General features: G+C 38.7%; 1 protein-coding gene across 1 annotated transcript in view; it reads left to right on the top strand.

Annotated features, from left to right (window-relative positions):
* LOC131986987 (seizure protein 6 homolog) overlaps positions 1-20,360 on the top strand; it is a 97,335-nt gene extending 76,975 nt beyond the window's left edge. Inside the window, exons 5-18 of the mRNA XM_059352129.1 lie at positions 1,509-1,694; positions 2,627-2,795; positions 3,323-3,489; positions 3,574-3,768; positions 4,531-4,669; positions 12,068-12,264; positions 13,518-13,712; positions 15,454-15,645; positions 16,325-16,519; positions 17,210-17,248; positions 17,358-17,466; positions 17,556-17,652; positions 18,230-18,301; positions 20,005-20,360. Coding sequence (XP_059208112.1) covers positions 1,509-1,694; positions 2,627-2,795; positions 3,323-3,489; positions 3,574-3,768; positions 4,531-4,669; positions 12,068-12,264; positions 13,518-13,712; positions 15,454-15,645; positions 16,325-16,519; positions 17,210-17,248; positions 17,358-17,466; positions 17,556-17,652; positions 18,230-18,256 — 1,907 coding nt within the window. The 3' untranslated portion in view covers positions 18,257-18,301; positions 20,005-20,360. The remainder of the gene's footprint in view (positions 1-1,508; positions 1,695-2,626; positions 2,796-3,322; positions 3,490-3,573; positions 3,769-4,530; positions 4,670-12,067; positions 12,265-13,517; positions 13,713-15,453; positions 15,646-16,324; positions 16,520-17,209; positions 17,249-17,357; positions 17,467-17,555; positions 17,653-18,229; positions 18,302-20,004) is intronic.
* Positions 20,361-20,700: the final 340 nt, after the last annotated feature.

The raw sequence follows: 20,700 nt of genomic DNA, 5'->3' as shown, positions 1-20,700 counted from the left end.
TTTAGTCTGGTCATTAAAGTTCCTACACTAATGAGGTAGAACAGTGCGGCTGTTAGACAGAAAGAGAAGGCTGTTTAATAGCTTCCATTATAGACTTGGTTAGCTCACTCCATTATCCATGTGAACTCCATCCCATCCTACACCATTTATTCAAAAACAAAGACAGGACAACAATGCAAAGCAAGTCCAGGAACATTGATCTTAGCCTGCTGGAATCACGACTCTTTGACAACCACTACAGAGGTAATTCTTCTTCCAGCTATCACATTACAGGCATATGATGTTCAACTGATCAGCAGCCTTTCCATTTGTCAAAGTATTTGCGGTGGCTCGACACTGCACCACACAGTGATGTTAATTACTCTAGTGCTGCAAACATGTCTCTGTACATTTGCATACTGCATGAACTGGTAAACTGCAATTAATTAAGAGGTGGGGGTGTTTATAAGCAAAATGGAAAGCTGGTTATAAAGCATCTCTCAATGTGTGTGTGTGTGTGTGTGTGTGTGTGTGTTGTGTGTGTGTGTGTGTGTGTGTGTGTGTGTGTGTGTGAGAGAGAGAGAGAGGAAAAAAGATGGCATATTAGAATGGAAAAACAATTTGTTTTTTCCCCATTTATATCTAAATGTGCATTGGTGCTCAGTGGTATTTTGGAGGAGAGACAACATGGTCAACAATGCAACACAACAGCAGGGGTTATACACAATGCAGGACACAGAGGATTATGTTGTGGAGCCAGTTAACATTGTTGGCCATTTGTTTTGGCCAGAATTGGACTTTTGTTCAGAATGAAACATTGAGTCCTGGGAAATTATGCATCTAAAAACTTAGTTTGTCATTTTTCACATTGAAAATCTCCCTTAGGCCTTGGAACACTGGCAGAATATTTAAAATTGTGAATCAAAGTTAGACCAAGTGGGTCTCTTGATGAAGTGTTTTATCAACACCACATACATGAAGTTATTTCCACTTTCATTAGTGGGGTTGGAAATTAGCAAATTAATTAACTTTCCATATAATTGAATTGCATTTTAGCAACCGTGTGCTGGTTGTTAACCCATTCTTGCCTGCATTGGAAATTTTTAATTTTCTTTGGTAGAAGTCAAATCATTTGGCGTAGGGAGTTTTTTCTTATCATACTTTTTGAAGGCATGGACTACAGTTTTTGCAATATATTTTTTTGCAATATCTCAGGAAAAAACACTTCCATGTGCCCAAAGACTGAATATAGTATGATAAGTAATGGTTGAATCTCAGGAACTACAAGACACAATCAAGTATGAAAATTCCAGTTGGTCCATTGCAGGTTACAAATTGGAATCATGATGACAAAAAAACATACAATACATTCTGGCAAAACAAAATTGGCACATTATACAAGCCACAGAGGTGGCAGAAACAACACGTTTACAACATGTTTTTACTCATTCTTACTCAATTACTTAATTAAATTGTGACCTTTGCCCTTTCCCTTTTTCCATTCCTTTTTCCAATTCCTTCCTTTCCAGCTTTTGTGCTGAGCTGTGCGTTCCCCAAAGAGCCTGCTTGTGGAGAAGTTTCTGTGACACACCTCCACGCTGGCGGAGAAGCCTACTTCCGCTGTTTCACCGGCTACAAGCTGCAAGGCCCCAAAATGCTCACCTGTCGCAATGCAACGACACCTTACTGGAGTGGAAAGGAGCCCCGATGTGTGGGTAAGGCAAACTGGTTCACTGCAAGACGCATGTCAGCTCATTTATACTAGAAGTAGTTCAAGGCAGTGAGGTAACCCCTTACTGAACTGCAACAACAAAACAGCTCAAAATGTAATTAAACAAAATTAAATCTGGAGAATGGTAGGTTTTTTCATACCTTCAGGGTATTTTGGATGCTTGCCGATCTATTGTTTGAAATTTAATTTATTTTTTTGTACCCAATTACTTCTAGTAGTTAACACTGACTGGGGGGCAGACTTCTAAAGCAAACTTGCATTTGTAATTAATTTTTCTCCAAATGTTTTTCAAGAAACTTTTGTCAAATCAATATTCTTTAGAATCTGACGGAAGCAGTTTTTACAATTAAAATATGCAAATGAAATTAAACTTAAAAACTGGAGGTATATTGTGAGACTTCTCTTCCTTTAGAATACAGGTGATTTTGATTAATGAAAGCCTTCGCAGGGTTGTCTCCTACTAAGTTGATTAGTTACACTCAGAGGCCAAATAAGTGTGTTTGCATGTGATTAGCAGCACAAGGAGCTATTCTTTGGAGACGGGGCAAAACAAGGCCATTGGACCTGGTTGCCTTAATTAGAACTGGGCTGCATGACTATCCTTCTCCTGCTGGTAAAGGCTCATCTGCCAGTTGCTGTCTTTCTCCGTGCCTGCCTGCAGCTGCTCTGAACTGATAGTGTTACTGCCGCTTTTTCCCTGTTCTCTTCACATCACACACTCTTAGACCCAGATGAGCCACCTACTGTAGTCCAGCCACAATCCTCTGGATATTGATGCAATCTATGTTCAGACAGGAAATCCCCCCACCACCACCACAGCCACCATACTTGGTGTCATTACTTTTCTCATCTAGTCTTACCCTTCAACTCTTTGTCTTTTCCCTTTGTTCTCTCACTGTCCTTCTTCTCATATAGCATCCTGTGGGGGGATGATTAAAAATGCCACCTATGGGCGAATCGTCTCTCCTGGTTTCCCTGGCAACTACAGCAACAATCTAACGTGCCACTGGGTCCTGGAGGCCCCTGAAGGCCAGCGGCTCCACATTCACTTTGAGAAGGTGGCTCTGGCAGAAGATGATGACAGGTGGTGTATGCAAACTGATAAAATCCATCACACGTTGAGTCAGTGTGTACAGTGTGAATGTTTGTGTGCGTGTGTCTTCAACTAATAGATGGCACCCAGCTTTGAACTCATTTTCTGAATAACAGTATGCCTGTGGATAGACCATTAAAACCCTCAAAGGCTATAAATAACCCAAATCTTTAGGGAGCGACAGATGAATTTGAAAGGACCTTTTATCATTATAATCCTTTAACAGTGTTCTATCAAGCGGATGAATTGAAGGGACTACAGAGGGTAGTGAGAGGTGGGAAACAGCCATTGCATTACATTTTTCTTCAGTAACCACTGATCCACATGGCTATCGTCACACATGGCCATTTACCTCATTACCGAGTGGTGGAGAATGTTATCACAAAGTTATTACAGCCACAACTGGAACAGTGAGCAGCTCTCGGATAGCTTGTAACTTCTTTTTTATGTTTCTCTCACCTTAAGGCTCACTTACATCTTTTTTAAAACTGTCTTCCTTCTCTCTGTGTGTTTTTTAGGCTGCTGATAAAGAATGGCAACAACATAGACTCTCCCCCAGTGTACGACTCCTATGAGGTAGAGTATTTGCCCAATGAGGGTGTGCTCAGTACTGGACGTTACTTGTTTGTAGAGTTCACCACAGATGGGACAATGACCTCCACTGGTGCAGCCATCAGATACGAAGGTATGTCGATCGTGCACTTTGAGTTAACTAATAGTATTGTCTACCTTGTCATTTATTATGATGGCTTGTATTTTGTGTCCACAGCTTTTGCTAAAGGTATGTGCTATGAGCCCTTTGTGAAGTACGGCAACTTCAGCAGCAGTGACTCCACCTACAGTGTAGGCGCAGTGGCTGAATTCTCATGTGACTCTGGCTACACGCTGGAGCAAGGCTCTGTGGTGATTGAGTGCGTGGACGCACAAAACCCACAGTGGAATGAGACAGAGCCGGCTTGTAGGGGTGAGTCAACAGATATCGTCCACTAGAGTAATTGTGCAATATGAAGTCTTTTTAAAAATATGCTTCCACTGGAGCAGAACTTCGAGGCAAATATAACTGACCTGAGGATTCAAGGCTTTCATTGTCTGCTTGATCATTGCAGGAGTTACTGAAGTCTTTTTTTATTCAAATATTAAAGACCACTGGCAGTTAACTATATCTTCCTAAGCTTCTTTCCTCTGATCCATGATAAATGTCCTCTTAAAATTGTAACAATGATGTACTTTGATATGTGTGCTTACGGGGCAGACTTTAGAAGTGCTTAAGATTAAAAAAGCATACAATAGTTGGCCCAATATGAACACTAGCACTCTGCACAGACTATGCACCATACTTAATAGCTACCACTGAGCCCTCCTGTCCTTCTGCTCTCTCTCTCTCACACTCATCACACACATGACACGCTGGCCTTACCCTGTCTTTGTTGTCTGCATGGTCATTCTGCCATACAGGAAAATTGAAAAGCTCTACTGTAAAACTAGATATGAGAAAATTTAATTTCTGCTCCTGCGGGTCACGGTCATCAAGCGGTTCAGTGGTAGTCTGCAGTTTTACAAGGTTCACATCAAGGAGCCTGCACGCTCGATTTCAGCTCTGTTTTTATTAAGCACTGAGATGGTGGCTCCATCCTATGAAGTCACTTAGGTCAAGTATCAACATATTTTTAGTTTCTTTCTGCACATTACAAAAGGCAAGATTTGATATTTACTTTGCTTTCTGCAGCTGTGTGCAGCGGAGAGATCACTGACTCTGCCGGCGTGGTGCTGTCTCCTAATTGGCCTGAGGCCTATGACAAGGGGCAGGACTGCATCTGGGGAATCCATGTGGAAGAGGACAAGAGGATCATGCTTGACATCCAAGTGTAAGAGACTGCACTCAGGTGTAAGACTAGAAATCACACAGGGGGATCAGAGAAGAGGTCAGATTGACCTCAAGATGTTAAACACTCTATCTCCGGACACACACATACACTCGCACTGAGATTCTTTCTCATCTATTCTCTCACTTACACAGACTCGCCACAACACGCACACAGGGAAGTGTTTCTGTGGTTGCAGTCACTAATTAGATTTTTTTTTTTCATTCGCTACATTAAGAATTCTGTGTAGCTTCCAGCTCGCTCTCTGACCAGATTAGCCAGTAAGCCTCCCTGCTCCCACTTCCCTGGTGTGTGTCTCAGAGTTGGCTTTGAAATGAATATGCTCTGGCAGTGAACAACTCTGAGCCACTTATCCAGCCTCCCCAACTGTAATGCAACACACATTCAACATACATGCACACAGATGTGAAAAAAGACACAGGGACACTCATTTCTGCTTCACCAATCACTGTAGATGAATGTCTTTTCCATCACACACACACACACACACACACACACACACCAGGACTTCCTTACCCAAGTTATTGCTATTTTCTTTTCATCATGTTACACCATTTTTTTTCTTCTATCCAAATATGTTCAAGAGAAACTAAACCTTTGTCTGTTTATCTTATATGGATTAATCTGTTTGCCTGATTTGAGTGATTCCTTCAATAATTCCATAAACACGCATTCTGTAGGAAACACAAAAACTACAGCACAAGAGCTGATGCCTGAAGCACTTGCACACACGAGGATGCAGAGAGGTTAAAATTAAACCAGCGGGAATATTGCCTGAGGTTGGAGAAAAATTGAGTCACTGACAAATCTTAAAGTGAGGCTATTGTTGGCTGTTATTCATGATGGTCACCTATGCATGCTGACATTTGCACCCTTTCAATTTCTCTATTTTTCACATTACCTAACATGTGTTTGTGGACAAAAGCAATGTGAAAACACTAAATTTTTATTTTAAAAATATGAATAAATACAAATTAAAATGGAATAAGTTCATCGGCATATAACAACAAGTTATAATATTATGTGCTATCATTGCAGAATTTAATCAGATATTCACATTTATGTGGCTGGGTATTTTTTGTATAACAGATCATCTTTTTGTGGCATTCTACAAATGACTACTGACTTGTATAATTACAAGAACAAGTCTTTCCTGTTCACTTCAATTGATACATAATTTGAGCAGAAGCTGCACTTCCTCCAGTGATCAGAGTTACTAAAGAGTACATTTGGATTTCTTGACTAATTACACTGATAAGAATTCATACTAATGTGATAATTTCAACAAATAAAAATTGGGATAACATTAGATTTATCATAATGACAAAAGATATAATCAGAAAATGTTGTATTGCATTACAATATTCAGCCATTTTTCTAGATTTTACACAATAAAGAATAATATATGCAGATTAAAATAGCTGCAGGCATTCACTTACAGCTGTTGCAGAGTCAACACATGGTTTGGTGCAAATGTGGAGGGTTTCTGGTTAAATGCTGCTGCTGCATGGTCACAATGCCCCTATCATTATCTCTCAGGCTTATGGGAACTGAGATATGAGCCATCAGTCAAATATTATTCACAGATCAAAGGGAATATTGGCAAACCAGGGTTACAAAAAATACACAACATCTGAATACCACACAGGGGACTATGTGACCCTGCCTGCCTTTCTGTTCTTTAGTTGGAGATTAAGACTCAGTGATTAATGTCTGATTTTGAAAGTCAACCACTGCACCTAGGGTAAAAACAGATCAGAGAGGATTTTTTTTCCCAAGAATGAGTAAACAAGTATGTTTGAGGTAAACTGATTTTCATTCAGAGATCTCCTTTTAAATTGCACCAGCCTTATATTTGTTTTAATCCGAGCCACATGAGGCCGCTCGCTGCAAATTAATGGTGCTGGGGCCAACTCTAATTTATCTCAAGGTTGGTCATGCATGGCCTTCATGGCAGTAGAAACCCACAGCTTGTCTGATCCCTGCACACCCTCCCATTACCCTCATGTCTGGTCCGCTCATCTTGAGAATAGTATTCCTAAAGGCTAGGTCAACATGGAATTTGTGTGTTTGTGTGTACACGTTATGCGTGTTGAAGTGACAAAAGGCTCTTGTGGATGAGAGCTGTCTCATTATGAGGGTGGGCACACACTTTTCCACATTAATGAGAATGTTTTCTGTATTATCATTCATCACTGTGCCTGTGCTGGCAATTACAGTGGAGCAGTGTGCATAATGAGGACTGATTAATTAATTTAGGCCAAACAGGAGGGCTGGCTCTCTGCTAATTAGCATGGAGCATGGCTCGAGCAAGAGCAGGAGACAAGAGGTTACAGCTGATATCCCCACCTGTGGAACACAACAAGGTAAATGATTCACATGTGGATTTTAGTATTCAGAGTTTATTTTATCTAATGTGTTTACACATTTCAACATAGTTAGGAGAGTCTGTTTTACAGTTGTAATGCTTTTGTCAGTTTACTGAACAGCAGCAGAGCCGTTTAGATTAGCCAAACTGGGTTTATAGAGTCCTCTTGTGGAGACTCAGAACATTGCATGCCATTTGCAAGTCTGCTGCCTGCAAAGTAAATGGTCATTTTTATTTTAAGAAAAACTTTGTTCACTGAGCAGAACAATTCAAATGTCAAATATGTGTAGGGAGGGATGGTGCAGGTTGCCTTTTGAAAGCTTGACATTGAAAGCAATTTCCATTCTGTTAGAGTAACTGGATATTTGTCGAGTTGAGTTGACAGGTCAGTGAAGGTGACAAAATGCCTAGAGGCTCGTACAAAACACAGCTGTCATCCCCTCATCTGCAGGATTGAGCTGGTGCCATTGGTTTGCAGAGGAGGTTTTTAGAAAGTCTTTTTTCCAAACAGACCGCTGGAACTTACAAACACCCAAGTCACGTTGATGAAGAAGACGTTTAATCGAACAGGACAGCTCCTAAGTATTGCCTTTAAATTGGTTTGAAAAAGGCTTTGTGCATCCTTTTCTCTGAGCGTGGTCAAAATCGCTCTCACACATCGACATTTTGTCATCTCTTTCGCTGTCAGTTGTTCAGGGATCAATTTAGTTGTAGTTAGTCATTTAGGCACCGTCCAATTATACACCCAGAACTCTCTCTGTTCTTTTTTTTTTTAAGGTTGATTATTGACCTGTACCAATCTTATTTTTGACTGTTTGCCTTTTTTGTGCCTCTCAATAGCAACATACAGCAGAAAAGAAACAAAAGCTGAGTTTCAATTTATTTGTCTTTAAGAAAAAACAAAAAAAGTATTGTCTCAGCCAGAACTGTAGTCCCCTGACAAGAATAAACTCCAGTAAACACAGGAGACGGAGTAAAAATATTTCTTGAGAAGATTATTTTTCAGTTTGCAACATAACACAGGGAGTCACTGCTTTACTATCTGGAGGGGGAACTATTAAAAGAGCCAGGTGGAGTGACATTTGGGTTGGAGTGATTGCCAGGTTGCTACAGAGAAGGCAGCTGAGCGACCTGTAGTGACTCACCACAGAGTGCTGTGCAAGTCTGGACTGAAGGCACTGTGTGTTTGGCATTCTTCTGTGCTGTCAGCAGGATTTTCAGAGCTCTTCAGGCAGACAGTGGAGCGATTGGACGGGGTCAGCGGGGAAAATTTAAAACCAGGCTAGACTGCAGCATCGTTGATGAGTTAGAGCGACTGAGGAGATTATTTAGGAACCCAGACTGGAGGAAAGGTTACAGTGTGTCAAGTGGGCAAGTGTACGATTTTCCAATGCTGCCGGCTATAAATCTGATGTTTTCCGATATTGCTGCAGTGTTGGCATTGCATCTACCATCAGATCAAGGTTGTCATTGTTTATATCCGTTGTGGAATAACTACTGCAGATGTACATTTTTGCAGAAGAAGGGACACATTTCTTAATTTAGTTTGGTTTGTGGCATGGCAAAGCCAAATGATTTTGCATGACAAAGGCCAAAAGACACATTTCAATTCTCAGGCTAACTCTGAAGATGAGACACATGAAGCACAGGCTTTTGAACTGCTTTGACTTCTGAAAGGTACTGAAGAATGTAAGCCGATTCTATCAAGACTAAAAACATGTTAGTGGTATACGGTTGTAAGGAAAGGAGGAAGATCAACAGCAGTGCTATTGAGTTCTATCACAGATTAATGAAACAAGATAAATAATGCAGGTTGTGGTGGGGTGTGATAAAATACATCAATGTGAAGGAGAGTAGAATCCATTACAGTAAAAGTAGGCCTAGTGAAGAAATAGATCCATGTGAAAACCCTCTGGAGGACGGCTAACCCTGTACTGTATGTAGCAAAATAGAGCAGCAGGTGCTGCGTTTTTGTGTCGAGTTCGATGTAATGCAGAGACTGCAGGTAATCACACGGTAAAAGATTGCCAACAGCCAGAGCCACATCTCTCCTTCTAGGGTAGTCTAAATGCAGGGAGACCTTTGGGAGGAGATAAGGTGAAATACAGTGCAATGATAAGGTGTTGTTGACATGAGCCATCAGGTGGAGGATAGAGCTTGAATACAAGTGAAGTGTAAGATGTGGAGATACAGGATGCAAACAATCGGGCTGTGGTGTTCCTCTGTGGATTTCACTTATGTTTTATTGCCTCAACTATTGTGGCACTACTACTCCGACTACTACTAATAAAATCCCCATTAACTGTCATTCCATGCAGTCACTAAGTGTGTGCAGGGTGCATCTTATCCATGGAGCATTTAAAAAAAAAAAGATGTTGCAAAAGGGAGCCTACAGAGTGAGAATTTAATTTGTTTCTTTTTTGCACAATTTAACAAATGTCATTTTAAGATGCATCATTTGCATATATATATATATACGAAGTGTTCTCATGGTGGTTTTGAAATGGAAGCTGGCATAGGAATTCCTGTCACTTTTACCACAGCCGCTGATTGTTGCAGAACATGGAGTTGTAAATTGTCCCCATAGCTGTCAAACTAACCAGAGGCAGCACCTTGTCACTCAGTACCTCTTTCACTCCCATTCATGCAGCTGGCATCTATTATGTGTGTCAGTCAGGAGGAGATGAAATTCTGGTTTGGCGATGAATTTCAGTACTAGCACGTTGCACAAGGCAACAGTGGAATTCACTCATTCTGGTATTGTCTTTGTCATTTGTGTTCAGGGAGTTAAGATTAAGATTAAGTACTTTATTAATCCCACAATGGGGAAATTCAACCTCTGCATTGAACCCATCCTTTTTCCTTTTTTTTTGCATTTGCATTTGCATTTGCTTTTTTGCAGTTGCTAGGCTCAACTAGTGCTCCATGAATATGACTGGTTAATGCCAACAGTCAACATGAATAGGTGGATTTATTCCCAGTCTGGGTTAGAAAAACCAACAACAACTGGAGATGGTGCATTTTGTTTGCATGCTTGTTTTTCTTATTGTGGAAATTCATGTGGGAGGTTGTGAGTAAAATATTGGAAAGAGATAAACAGACTCAGGTCATTCGTTTCCTTCTATCATAATCAAAATCTGTCAATCACAGATAAAGTAGCTCCATCACAGACTCCCACTACTGTGTTTGCACCAACAAAGATATAAAAGTCCCGCCAGTGTTGTCTGTGCATACTCAGATCTCATGTTTAGTGGTCTAGTCTCATGGGCTCTGATGATCAATCTGAAAATGCCTGGGAAAGAAGAAAGAAAAAAGAGCTTCAATGTTCACAACAATGCAAGAAGTCTGTGCATCAATGTGTCAGCACAAATTGAAGTTAAAAAAAAAAAGCCATCACATAACATAGTGTGTCAGACAGGTGATTCATATCCGTGAGCTCACAAAGCAATCAACATGATGAATGTAGACATAGAGGTTTTAGAGAAGTCATTCTTAAGGCAAAAATCAGAGAGTAAAAACATTTGTGGGTTTACACCGAAGTGATAAAGATAAAGATTTAATTAAGTTATCTGAGGGATCCCCATTAGCTGATGCCATGGCTAATCCTCCTGGCTCTACTCATGACATACAATATTTAACACATTATATGATGAATTGAATTGATTACGATACATGATAACATATAAATCAAAGTCAGCCACACTGTACATGTTACATACAGTAAGATAGAATAGTAATTTACAGTCCACACATAGATGCTGTTACAATATATATTGATGATGTGAATGAGAATTATACAACTCATATGAAGTAAAACATGAATATTAGGACTCAGCTGTTTAGTCTGCCATTTGCATATCAATAAATGCCTTTGCACATTGCTGTTAAAGGATGATTTATTTTTTTATTAGACACACTTTGTTGGTTCCTAGAATGAGGACATATGGATGTTTGAAGATGTTTTTTCCCGACAACGTTCGTCCTCTCTATAACCTCTATTTCTCCGTTGAATACCCAGTCACATGAGTGAATCACCTTTCTGGCATTTTATATATGTCTGTCAGATGCTGGTTTATAGAGTTTATGCAAGGGTCAGGTGATTCATAGCTATAAAAGCCGACCTCCTACATATGACATGCATGCATGGAGAACGACATGTTGCCATTATAGCTGTTAAGTTCTGTTCAGCACAGCTTGTGAGAATAACACAAAACAATCACACAGCCAATGTGCACTGCTAGTTTGACATCCGCCTTGAGGCACATAAAGAGCAACATGTTCCCCCTGCTTATTATATCAGCAGGGAGCTACAACTTCTGTAGCCTGTGTTTTTTTTATCATTCTCCATCCCCAGCGTGTAAATAAATGTCAGGCTTTACTGATGTTCTATAGAGAGGGCATAGACATTTGAATCTCCAAATGGAAAAGGTTAATGTATTTTTAAGTTAATCATTGACAGCAGCGATTCTGTCTAACTGTTTCTTTGCAGCCTCCTATTCAATTTTATATTAACATTATATCTAACATTTAGATATTGAAATGATCTATTAGATATTTATTTACTTATACATGACCTTTGGTCCCTTTCTGTCATGCCTTGCTGCTTTTTTGTATAGATCTAGTCACCTAAAGGATAATATTATATAATATTGTATTATAATATGCTAATATATTTGCACATGTACACTTTAGTACATATTCATGAGAATATGGGGGGGTGAAGAAGCACACATCATGAATTATTTAGTGTTTACTTCACATCAGATCCATCCAATATAAACAGAATTAATATTTTTCAAGTATGTTGTGCTGACAGCGTCTTATTCCATCAGCTTTTGCTTTCATCTTCCGAGGAAGATATGAGTCACTTAACTGTTAAAACTCTTTGCTAAATACACAGCAAACATACCACATAATGACAGATATGGGGCATTCTGTATAGCTGTAATTTACATGCACACCTTCATTCATATCATAAGGAAGAAATTTAACTTTTTTTATGTCTCTTCTAGTCTCCATATTGGTAAAAATGACCTGCTGACCTTCTATGACGGTGATGACCTGACAGCGAATATACTTGGCCAATACAGTGGCACACGGACACACTTCAAGCTCTATACGTCCATGGCTGATGTCACTATTCAATTTCAGTCGGATCCTGCCACCAACATCTATGGCTACAACAACGGATTTGTGGTCCACTTCTTTGGTAAGACTGTCATTTAGTTTTATTGACTCTGCCAAGGATGTTACGTTTTTGTAGTGTTTTGTCTGTTAGCAGGATTGTACAAAAACTACTGGCCCGATTTTCATAAAAATTAGTAGAAGTGAGCATGGGTTAAGGGGAAATCTATACCATTTTGAAACAAATCTGAATCACAGGGCAGATACACAAATATTTTTTTCACTTTGCGAGATTGCTCATTTGTGCTGCATTCATGTGCTGTTAAAATAATCACAAAAATCAGTTCCCGATCATATCTGATGCCTCACCTGATCCATTTCCCTGGCTCGTTATTGTCACGCAAATTCTAGAAATGGCAATCGACGCATTGTATAAACGATGTGACAAATTATATATACGAGTACAATACATTAAAATAAAATATGACTTGTTAATTGGGAAATCGGACCATCTGAAGAGCAATGTACCATTGGTCTTAGGTAAGGTCAGTGTTCTCAGCGTGCAACTCTGGTTCCGATTAAATTAGGATTTAAAAAGAAATATAATAACTTGATTTTTAGCTTTTGTTAGCTGTAGTCCTTAGCTTTCCATTAGAAAATGTATGATACCTAGTGTAAAATTCCCATTGCAAGATTGACAATAATCCAAAAAATGGTACCCAGCGTAGAATGCAAAATGTTTGTCATACCTACAGTAGAACCGAGCAGGTTGCCAATTTTCAAAAAAAATAGTCTATTTGTTCTCCTTTCTCTTTGCCTCTTTCTCTTGATGTGCCTCTGTCTGTCTTCTGGCTTATCCCAGGTGCACAGGATGAGATAACAACAAACACAGAAACAAAATAATAGGGTACACTTCAACATCAGCTGGTTTTGCCCAATGCTTTGTGTTCTTGGCCCCGTATGCTGCAGTTAGGGAGGCACAGATTGACTGCTGCCAAACCACATGCTGTGTTCCTCCCAGCACACATCACAAGCCTCTATTTACATTGTCCTCCCAAACTGCTGCTGTTTAGTGAACACAGAGCTGACAATTTTGCCGCTCTATTCATTCCCTGCAGAAGAGATTGTTATATTTCAGTGTCAGGATTTCCTTGAGTAACATGTCGTGTCTCTTTACAATCCCATATAATGAATGAAGGTTACACAGCAGAAGTAACATTATTTCCCAGTACCATTGTCTTTCCTCATTGTGTCAACATAAATAGCTAGGCCATCTGTAATTTTCCAGTTTCCATTCTGTCTGTCCTCTCTCCAACACAACTGCTCCAACACCAACAGAGGTGCCAAGGAACGACACCTGCTCTGAGCTGCCGGAGATCACCAACGGCTGGAAGAGCACATCCCACCCTGACCTGATCCACGGCACTGTCATCACCTACCAGTGCTATCCAGGGTATGAGCTGGTGGGCTCTGAGATCCTCATGTGCCAGTGGGATCTCAGCTGGAGCGGTGATGTGCCGAAATGTCAGGAAGGTGAGAGGAAGCACAGGAAATCTAATTCTTTCTCCATTTGTTCACACTTGGAGAGTGAGTGAGAGTAAGAAGTCACCAGTTATACGCTCTCAGAATCCTTCGGCTTCAGAATCTTAGTGAGTAGAATTGATAACGTAATAAAACTCATTCAGTTGGTGAGTTTAATCTGCATATTACTTTGCTGAGCACTAGCTTTTAGAAAGGCTGTTTCATTTTAAAGTGTCTGATTCACAACAGCAAAACTGATCCAGATGTGGGTCATATTTTAATTTGAGCAGTCTTCGTCTTTTTGCTGAAGCACGTCTCTTTTTAGCAGTCTAATACCACAGTACTGACTATGTTCCAGTACAAAAAGTAGTAAGATTCAAACACTGCAGCAATATGCCCACAAGGATAGGAAAAAAGTATTCAGTTCTCATTCATCCTTTACTTAAGTAAAAGTACTTATACCACACTGTGAAATGACTCCACTACAAGTAAAAGTCCAGCATTCAAAACTTACTGAAGTAAAAGAACAAAAGCATCAGCATAAAAATGTACTTAAAGTATCAAAGGTAAAAGTACTTGTTATGCAGAATTGTCCCACTCAGATTGCTGTATTTTTTTTTATAAAGGTAGGGCTCATTTTGATTACTTAATATACAGTTATGAGGTGTAAGTTTCTCAAGTTAAATATATTGACCTGAAAAGTAAGATTTATAATATTTGCCTCTAAAATGTAGTGGAGTAGCAGTATATAGTTACATTAAATGGATATACTCAAGTAAAGTACCTCAAAATTGTACTGAGGTACAGTATTTGAGTAAATGTACTTAGTTACATTCCACCACAAATTTTCACAAATAGATGTTGGACAGTACTAAATGATTTAATGAGACACGCATAAGACAGATGTGTTAATAAACAGTATTACAGCTTTCACTTACTTAACGATGTTCTTTCAACTTTCCAAGTCATAAATCTGAAGCAGGAGGCATTTTATTTGAATTCTAATAGTTGAAATATAATTCAATGGAAGCAGCTGATGCGACTGTTAACTTAAAGGGGAACATTACTGATTTTACACCTCAAAGTCAATAACTGGTCTACTGCATATGTGAAAAGTTGTACGATGCCTTTTGTGGCTCCAGACCAGGGGTGGGCAATTAATTTTCCCAAGGGGCCACATGAGATACTGTGAAGGTTGTGGAGGGCTGGACCAAAACTCAAAACTAAACGAAAACTAAATTCTGCTCAATATTAATTTCATCGCTTTATAAATGCAGTAAATTATCTGGTTTTGAGCTGCTACCTGTAAGAATACATGTTATGATAAGACTATGTTAATGTGGAGTAAATCAAATACAGCAGTAAAAATCTGACTTATCTCACTTTTCCATAAATTTAAGCACAACATACATTACAGCCACAAAAACAATATAGAGCTGGTATGTAATGCAGTAAACCTGCAATTTATTAACTTTATGCAAAAAACACAAAGTGTTTTTCACAAGGTTACTTAGTGTTTTTGTGGAAGCCATTTTTGTGAGTATGCACGTAAATCCCCTTCCATATAAAAGCAGAAGCAGTTTAAGCAGTTTAAATAAACAAAACAAATATTAAATCATAAATACAATACCTCTAGATCTTCTGCATCATTTATCCTTTTTTCCTTTGTTTCAAAAACATTTTATGACTACTTCTGCTATCACCAATGACTACAAATAATCATCACTTTCTCTTTTTCTGTGATGCACTCTAGTCCTGACATGTCAGGACCCTGGAAACGTGGAGCACAGTCATAGGGTGATCACAGGCAACCGTTTCACCGTTGGATCAACAGTGCAGTTTGTCTGTAATAAAGGCTACATCCTGTCTGGCAGCAGCATCCTCACATGCTACAACCGAGATGCTGCTACACCCAAGTGGAACGAGAGGCTGCCCAAGTGTGCCCGTAAGTCACCTGAGTCCGTTACACACTCAGTGCTTTGAATATATGATTTAAACATAATAATAATAATTTTATTTTTAGAGCACTTTTTAAAATGCATGTTACAAAGTGCTTTACAAAGACAAGTTAAAAACAGACATGAAACTAAAAAAAATAAAAAAATCTTATTCTTTTCTCTTCTTTTCTTCTTTAACATATAGCACTCCTTTAGCGATGACAGTTAGCTCTCAAAGTTATGTACTTACTTGATTCCTATGGTCTATGTCTAGTACCATCACGTTGAATGCACTTATTGTAAGTTGCTTTGGACAAAAGCGTCTGCTAAATGACATGTAATGTAATGTAATGTAATAAAAATAATACATGAAAATAATGTTAGAGAATGACATAGTTATGTGCAATTAAAATACAGTTCAAGGGAAGGTAAAGTTCAGGTAAAATCAGGAAAGGCTCTTCGATAAAAGTATGTTTTAAGAAGAGATTTAAAAGAGATCACTGACTCAAATTAAAATCAGATCACTGAGTCAAATTGTGATATTTTTTCATTTGGTGACAAACAACTTATCCATGTATACTGAATAATGTATTCTTGTTGCCTTGTGTTCATATGAGTGTCAGTGTTACTGTTGAAAAAGATGCATAACAATGTATTTGTGACATATTTTGTTGTCCTGCCTCTCAGCTGAAAAGTACGAGCCATGCAGGAACCCTGGAGCTGCCTCCACCAGTGTGCAGAGCTCTGAAAAGGCTTTTTACCAAGCAGGAGAGAGGCTGACTTTCTCCTGCCACCCAGGCTATGAGCTGCAGGGTGATGCCTCTATCTACTGTATCCCCGGACATCCGTCACAGTGGAATAGCACTCCCCCTGCCTGCAGAGGTAAACCATGCTCTCAAAAGCATTTTGGTTCTTACAGTTGTCACATTTTGAAATTCAGTGTGACCTAGGTTCATGAATAGATTGCTTAATGGGCCTGCCAGGCACAGAGCCAGGGGCCTGGGGGGGTCAGGGCCTTGAGTTACAAAATGCCTACATATTGTAAATCACAAAGAACCACAAACATTAACAAACACACAACACATCACAACAAAAATGACCCAAAATGACTACAAAGAGACCAAAAAAGAACCACAAAGAAATGGAAGATGACTAAAAATAGAGCAAAAGGATTCCAAATAGACCTGACGTCACTACAATGAGACACAAAATGGCTAAAAATAAATGCAAAAGCAACACAAAATGATTAAAACAAGGGCAAAAAAACCCCAAATGACCATAAGAAAGTGCAAAAATAGACATAAAACAACCATATGGAGACACAAAACCGTCAAAAATAGATGAAATTAGACTGGGTCTCTTTGAGTCTTGTTCCTGTGGTGAAAGAGTGGGAGGGGGCTCTTACATGTCTTTGCCCATAGGCCCACTGTCTAATAATCCATTAAAGGCTTGACTTTATTATGTGCTATTGGTTTGTTGCTGCTTGTGAATGCAAAGATTTGTTTTGTATGTAAGTGTTAAGAATGCACTGTGCTTTGTGTTACAAATACTGAGAGAATTGTGTCTTTTTAGCATCTTCAACCCAATATGTGAACGAACGCAGGCTAGATGGTGAGTCTTGTTTTGAAACCTTGCAGTAAAGTAATATTGATATTTCTTTTCTCTTCTTTGTGCATATTTCACAGAAACATTACCTTCTTTTGTGTTTTTCCCCTTCTAGTTGTGAATATGGATTATAGCATGGAGGGAACCAATATCGCCCTTGCTGTTTTTATTCCGGCTACAATCATCTTGGTGGTAGTCCTTGGGATTTATGTCTACTTTGCAAAGTAAGTAGCAACTTAAAAACTGTTTTTATCTCGGTTGAACTCAAATGAGCTTTTACAGGATGTTCACTGTTTCTGTACTCTTTACCCAGACTCCAAGGAAAAACTATCAGAATGTCAACATCCTCACCGCCGTATGACAACATGACGGAAGAGTCAGCTTTCGACAACCCTGTGTACGAGAGCGGAGTGAGTACAGATGTCATGAACATGCAAGACGTGGATTCACAGAACACCAGTGTGCTGTCATGATCCTCTCCCGTCTGGCTGTCATCCTGTTGTCATCCTGTGGTTCACCAGCAGAGGGCACCTCTCCTCCTCCACCTCATCTTTCATCACCATGTCTGTCATCAGTAAAAGCTAGAGGTCTTAGCTGATGATGTTGCTCCTAAAAATAGAGAGAAAGGTACATTTTTTCCTCACCAAACTCATTTTGTATCTCGGATTTCCATCAACTTGGAGGAGTGAGAGTAATGTGTTCATTATTCACAGCGTGCTATGTCATGTCATACCCCTGTCATATAAATGTGTCATCTTGTATACTGAAATCACATACGGTTTGTATGTTTGTTTCTTATGTTTGTCTGCACAAACTGTTATAAACAGTATTATTCATTCTTAGATTGTATTAGATTTGAAGTAAATAGCTTCACAAAGGTGTTAATGTCAATAGCAAATATGTGGATGTAAGTTGTGTTTACTTTGTTATTCTTTTCATATACTGGTCTCAAATGCGTCCTCTTGTCTCTTTCCCATGTTCCTTTAGCACTGGCAGACTCACTCTAGATACTAAACAGTCAGTCTGTCCACTTTCGCTGTACTGCTGAAGAACTATGAGGTGAGATCTCCTTCTGATGCTGAGAGCACAACCCACTCACTGTCAGCTGACCCTTTGTTTTCACTACGTTTCCCAACCTGTGACACATTCTGATCTGATTGAACGTTCTGCTATTTCTTCTATTATATACACTGGATGACAAAAAAACATTTTGAATTCATAGAGTACCATAAATATACAAAAAAACACTTTTAAAGCTTTTTAAAAACAGTTTAATTCTAGCAAGCTTTAACCCTTTATCCGGCGAAGAACTATATTTGGTAACTTCAGTGGATATCAAAATGGGGTCCCCATGTCTCTCTGTGAGGTCCTAGAACCACATGGATTTGTACAAGGAGAACTTGACTATGACGGCATATTAAGGCCAAGTATGGATAAAAATAAAAATACAAACCGGGGGGTTGCAAATTTACTACTTTACTGTGCAGATTTAAGAGATTTAAAGTGGCAAATCTGCTCGAAAAAAGTTGCAGATTTACGAGACGAAAGTGGGGAAAAAACAACTTTTTTCACGCAGATTCATCACTTTAAATCTCATAAATCTGCACATTTTTTTCTCGTAGATTTGACACCTTAATCTCGTAAACTTTTTTTCTCAAATATTACCCCCCTCCCCCGGGTCTGTATGTTTTTTTTTTTACACATTCTGGCTGAATGTAATATCCTCCAATATTCTCTAGGGTTGAAATTTGGAATTTGCAAGTATTTCAATGAGTGCCCTATTAAGGGTTAACTTACTATTTCCAACTTTTTTTTATTTGAATTTGTTTGCCCCTCTTCCCTCTTGCATCTCTATCATTCTAACCTTTCAGTAAAGACGATGTTTCTGCTAACATGGTACAATAACATTTGAATATGTGTGACTGTCTTATTAGCATTTATAAGCAGCACTTTAAGGTATTGCCTATAATGTATTTTTTTTTATTTGTTAAGAAAATGACTGAAGTTGCTAGTAGGGTTGCAAAGGGTGGAAAATTTCCAGTAAATTTGCAGAAACTTTCCATGGGAAGTTAAGCTGGGAAATTATGGAAATATTCAAAATCAAAATGACATGACATTCAACAGATTCATTTGTAAGTACAACTTTATCAAGTTCCTTTTATTTTTATTGAACAATCAACCCTTTCATTGAACAACAAAAACATGAATGTTTAGTTAAATATTACTCACCCTACCCCACCCATTCAAAAATTAAGTAGTCAATATTAAGTTAAAATACATTTTCCCCAAATATATTCAAGTTCTCTGTTAATGGCCAACCTTCAATTTTGTAAATTCCGCTTTTTTCACAAAAATTACCATTAATTCCCATGGAAAGTTTCCAACTTTGGAAATCCCAAATATTGCAAACCTAGTTGCTAGCAGATAAGTTAGAGGAAAGAGATCATTTTGGAAAAGAACTGCCATGATAAAATTGATAAATCCAAATGTGTATCCAACAATATCTCTTGTCATAAGTATTATTTTTTTTATTTCATACCAATTTGTTTGTGTATATTTTTTCATTCGAAGTGAATTAAAATGTGCAAGACAATGTTGATAAACCGTATCTTGTATCATTTATTGTTATGTCAAATCACAGAACATATTTGTATTAATATTGTAATATTGTATTTTTTCTCTATTTGAATTTGTGCATCATAAATGGTACTACCCAACCTATATGAATTTTTTTAACAGATTGATTTGTCTGGTCTTTACAGGACATATGAAAAAGATTAAGAGGTGTCCATTTAGAGACCTTAAAGCAACAATTGCTCAAGCTTTGCCTTCTTGGACCGTCTCTGCACTGCTCATCTTTTTCCTCCAACCTTTCTGTTTCCAAATTATTTCTTTCCATGTTCCCCTTTTTGTGGATTACTGTAAATATTTATTTCTGTCTGCGGTCAAATCCGTGAATCTGTGGATCACCATGGTGATATTTTTATAAATTAAAATGGTGATGACCGTTGGTGATTGTATGTTTTTGAGTACTTCTGATGCCCTATCCAGTAGCAATTAGAGACTGAAGAAAGTGATGCTTTGATTGTTAAGATCTGTTGGATACCAATTCCTACGGTGGCCCTGAGAGCTCACAGCGCTGCCAGTTAAGAAAACACATGCAAATACACAAAACACAAGCAAAGTGACAAAACATCTTCATCAATTTGACAACACGAGCGCAGCAATTAGAAAAGACGCTGCAAACACAACACAATAAGAAAAAACGCTGCAAATAAACCACAACACAACACAAGTGTTTCCAGAGGACACTTAAAAGTGATGCACACGTCTGGACACACTTGTGATATTATCACATTATTTCATTATAATGATATTTTCATGTTATAACGTGGTGATATATAGCGTTAGCCCGCTAGACCCTATCAATTACATTGCAGTTAAACAAATTAAATAAA

The sequence above is a fragment of the Centropristis striata genome, chromosome 15 (assembly GCF_030273125.1).
Source record: "Centropristis striata isolate RG_2023a ecotype Rhode Island chromosome 15, C.striata_1.0, whole genome shotgun sequence".
In the NCBI taxonomy this organism is placed as follows: Eukaryota; Metazoa; Chordata; class Actinopteri; order Perciformes; family Serranidae; genus Centropristis; species Centropristis striata.
Note: the sequence above shows the minus strand (reverse complement) of the source record. Positions and strands in the feature narration are given on the sequence as shown.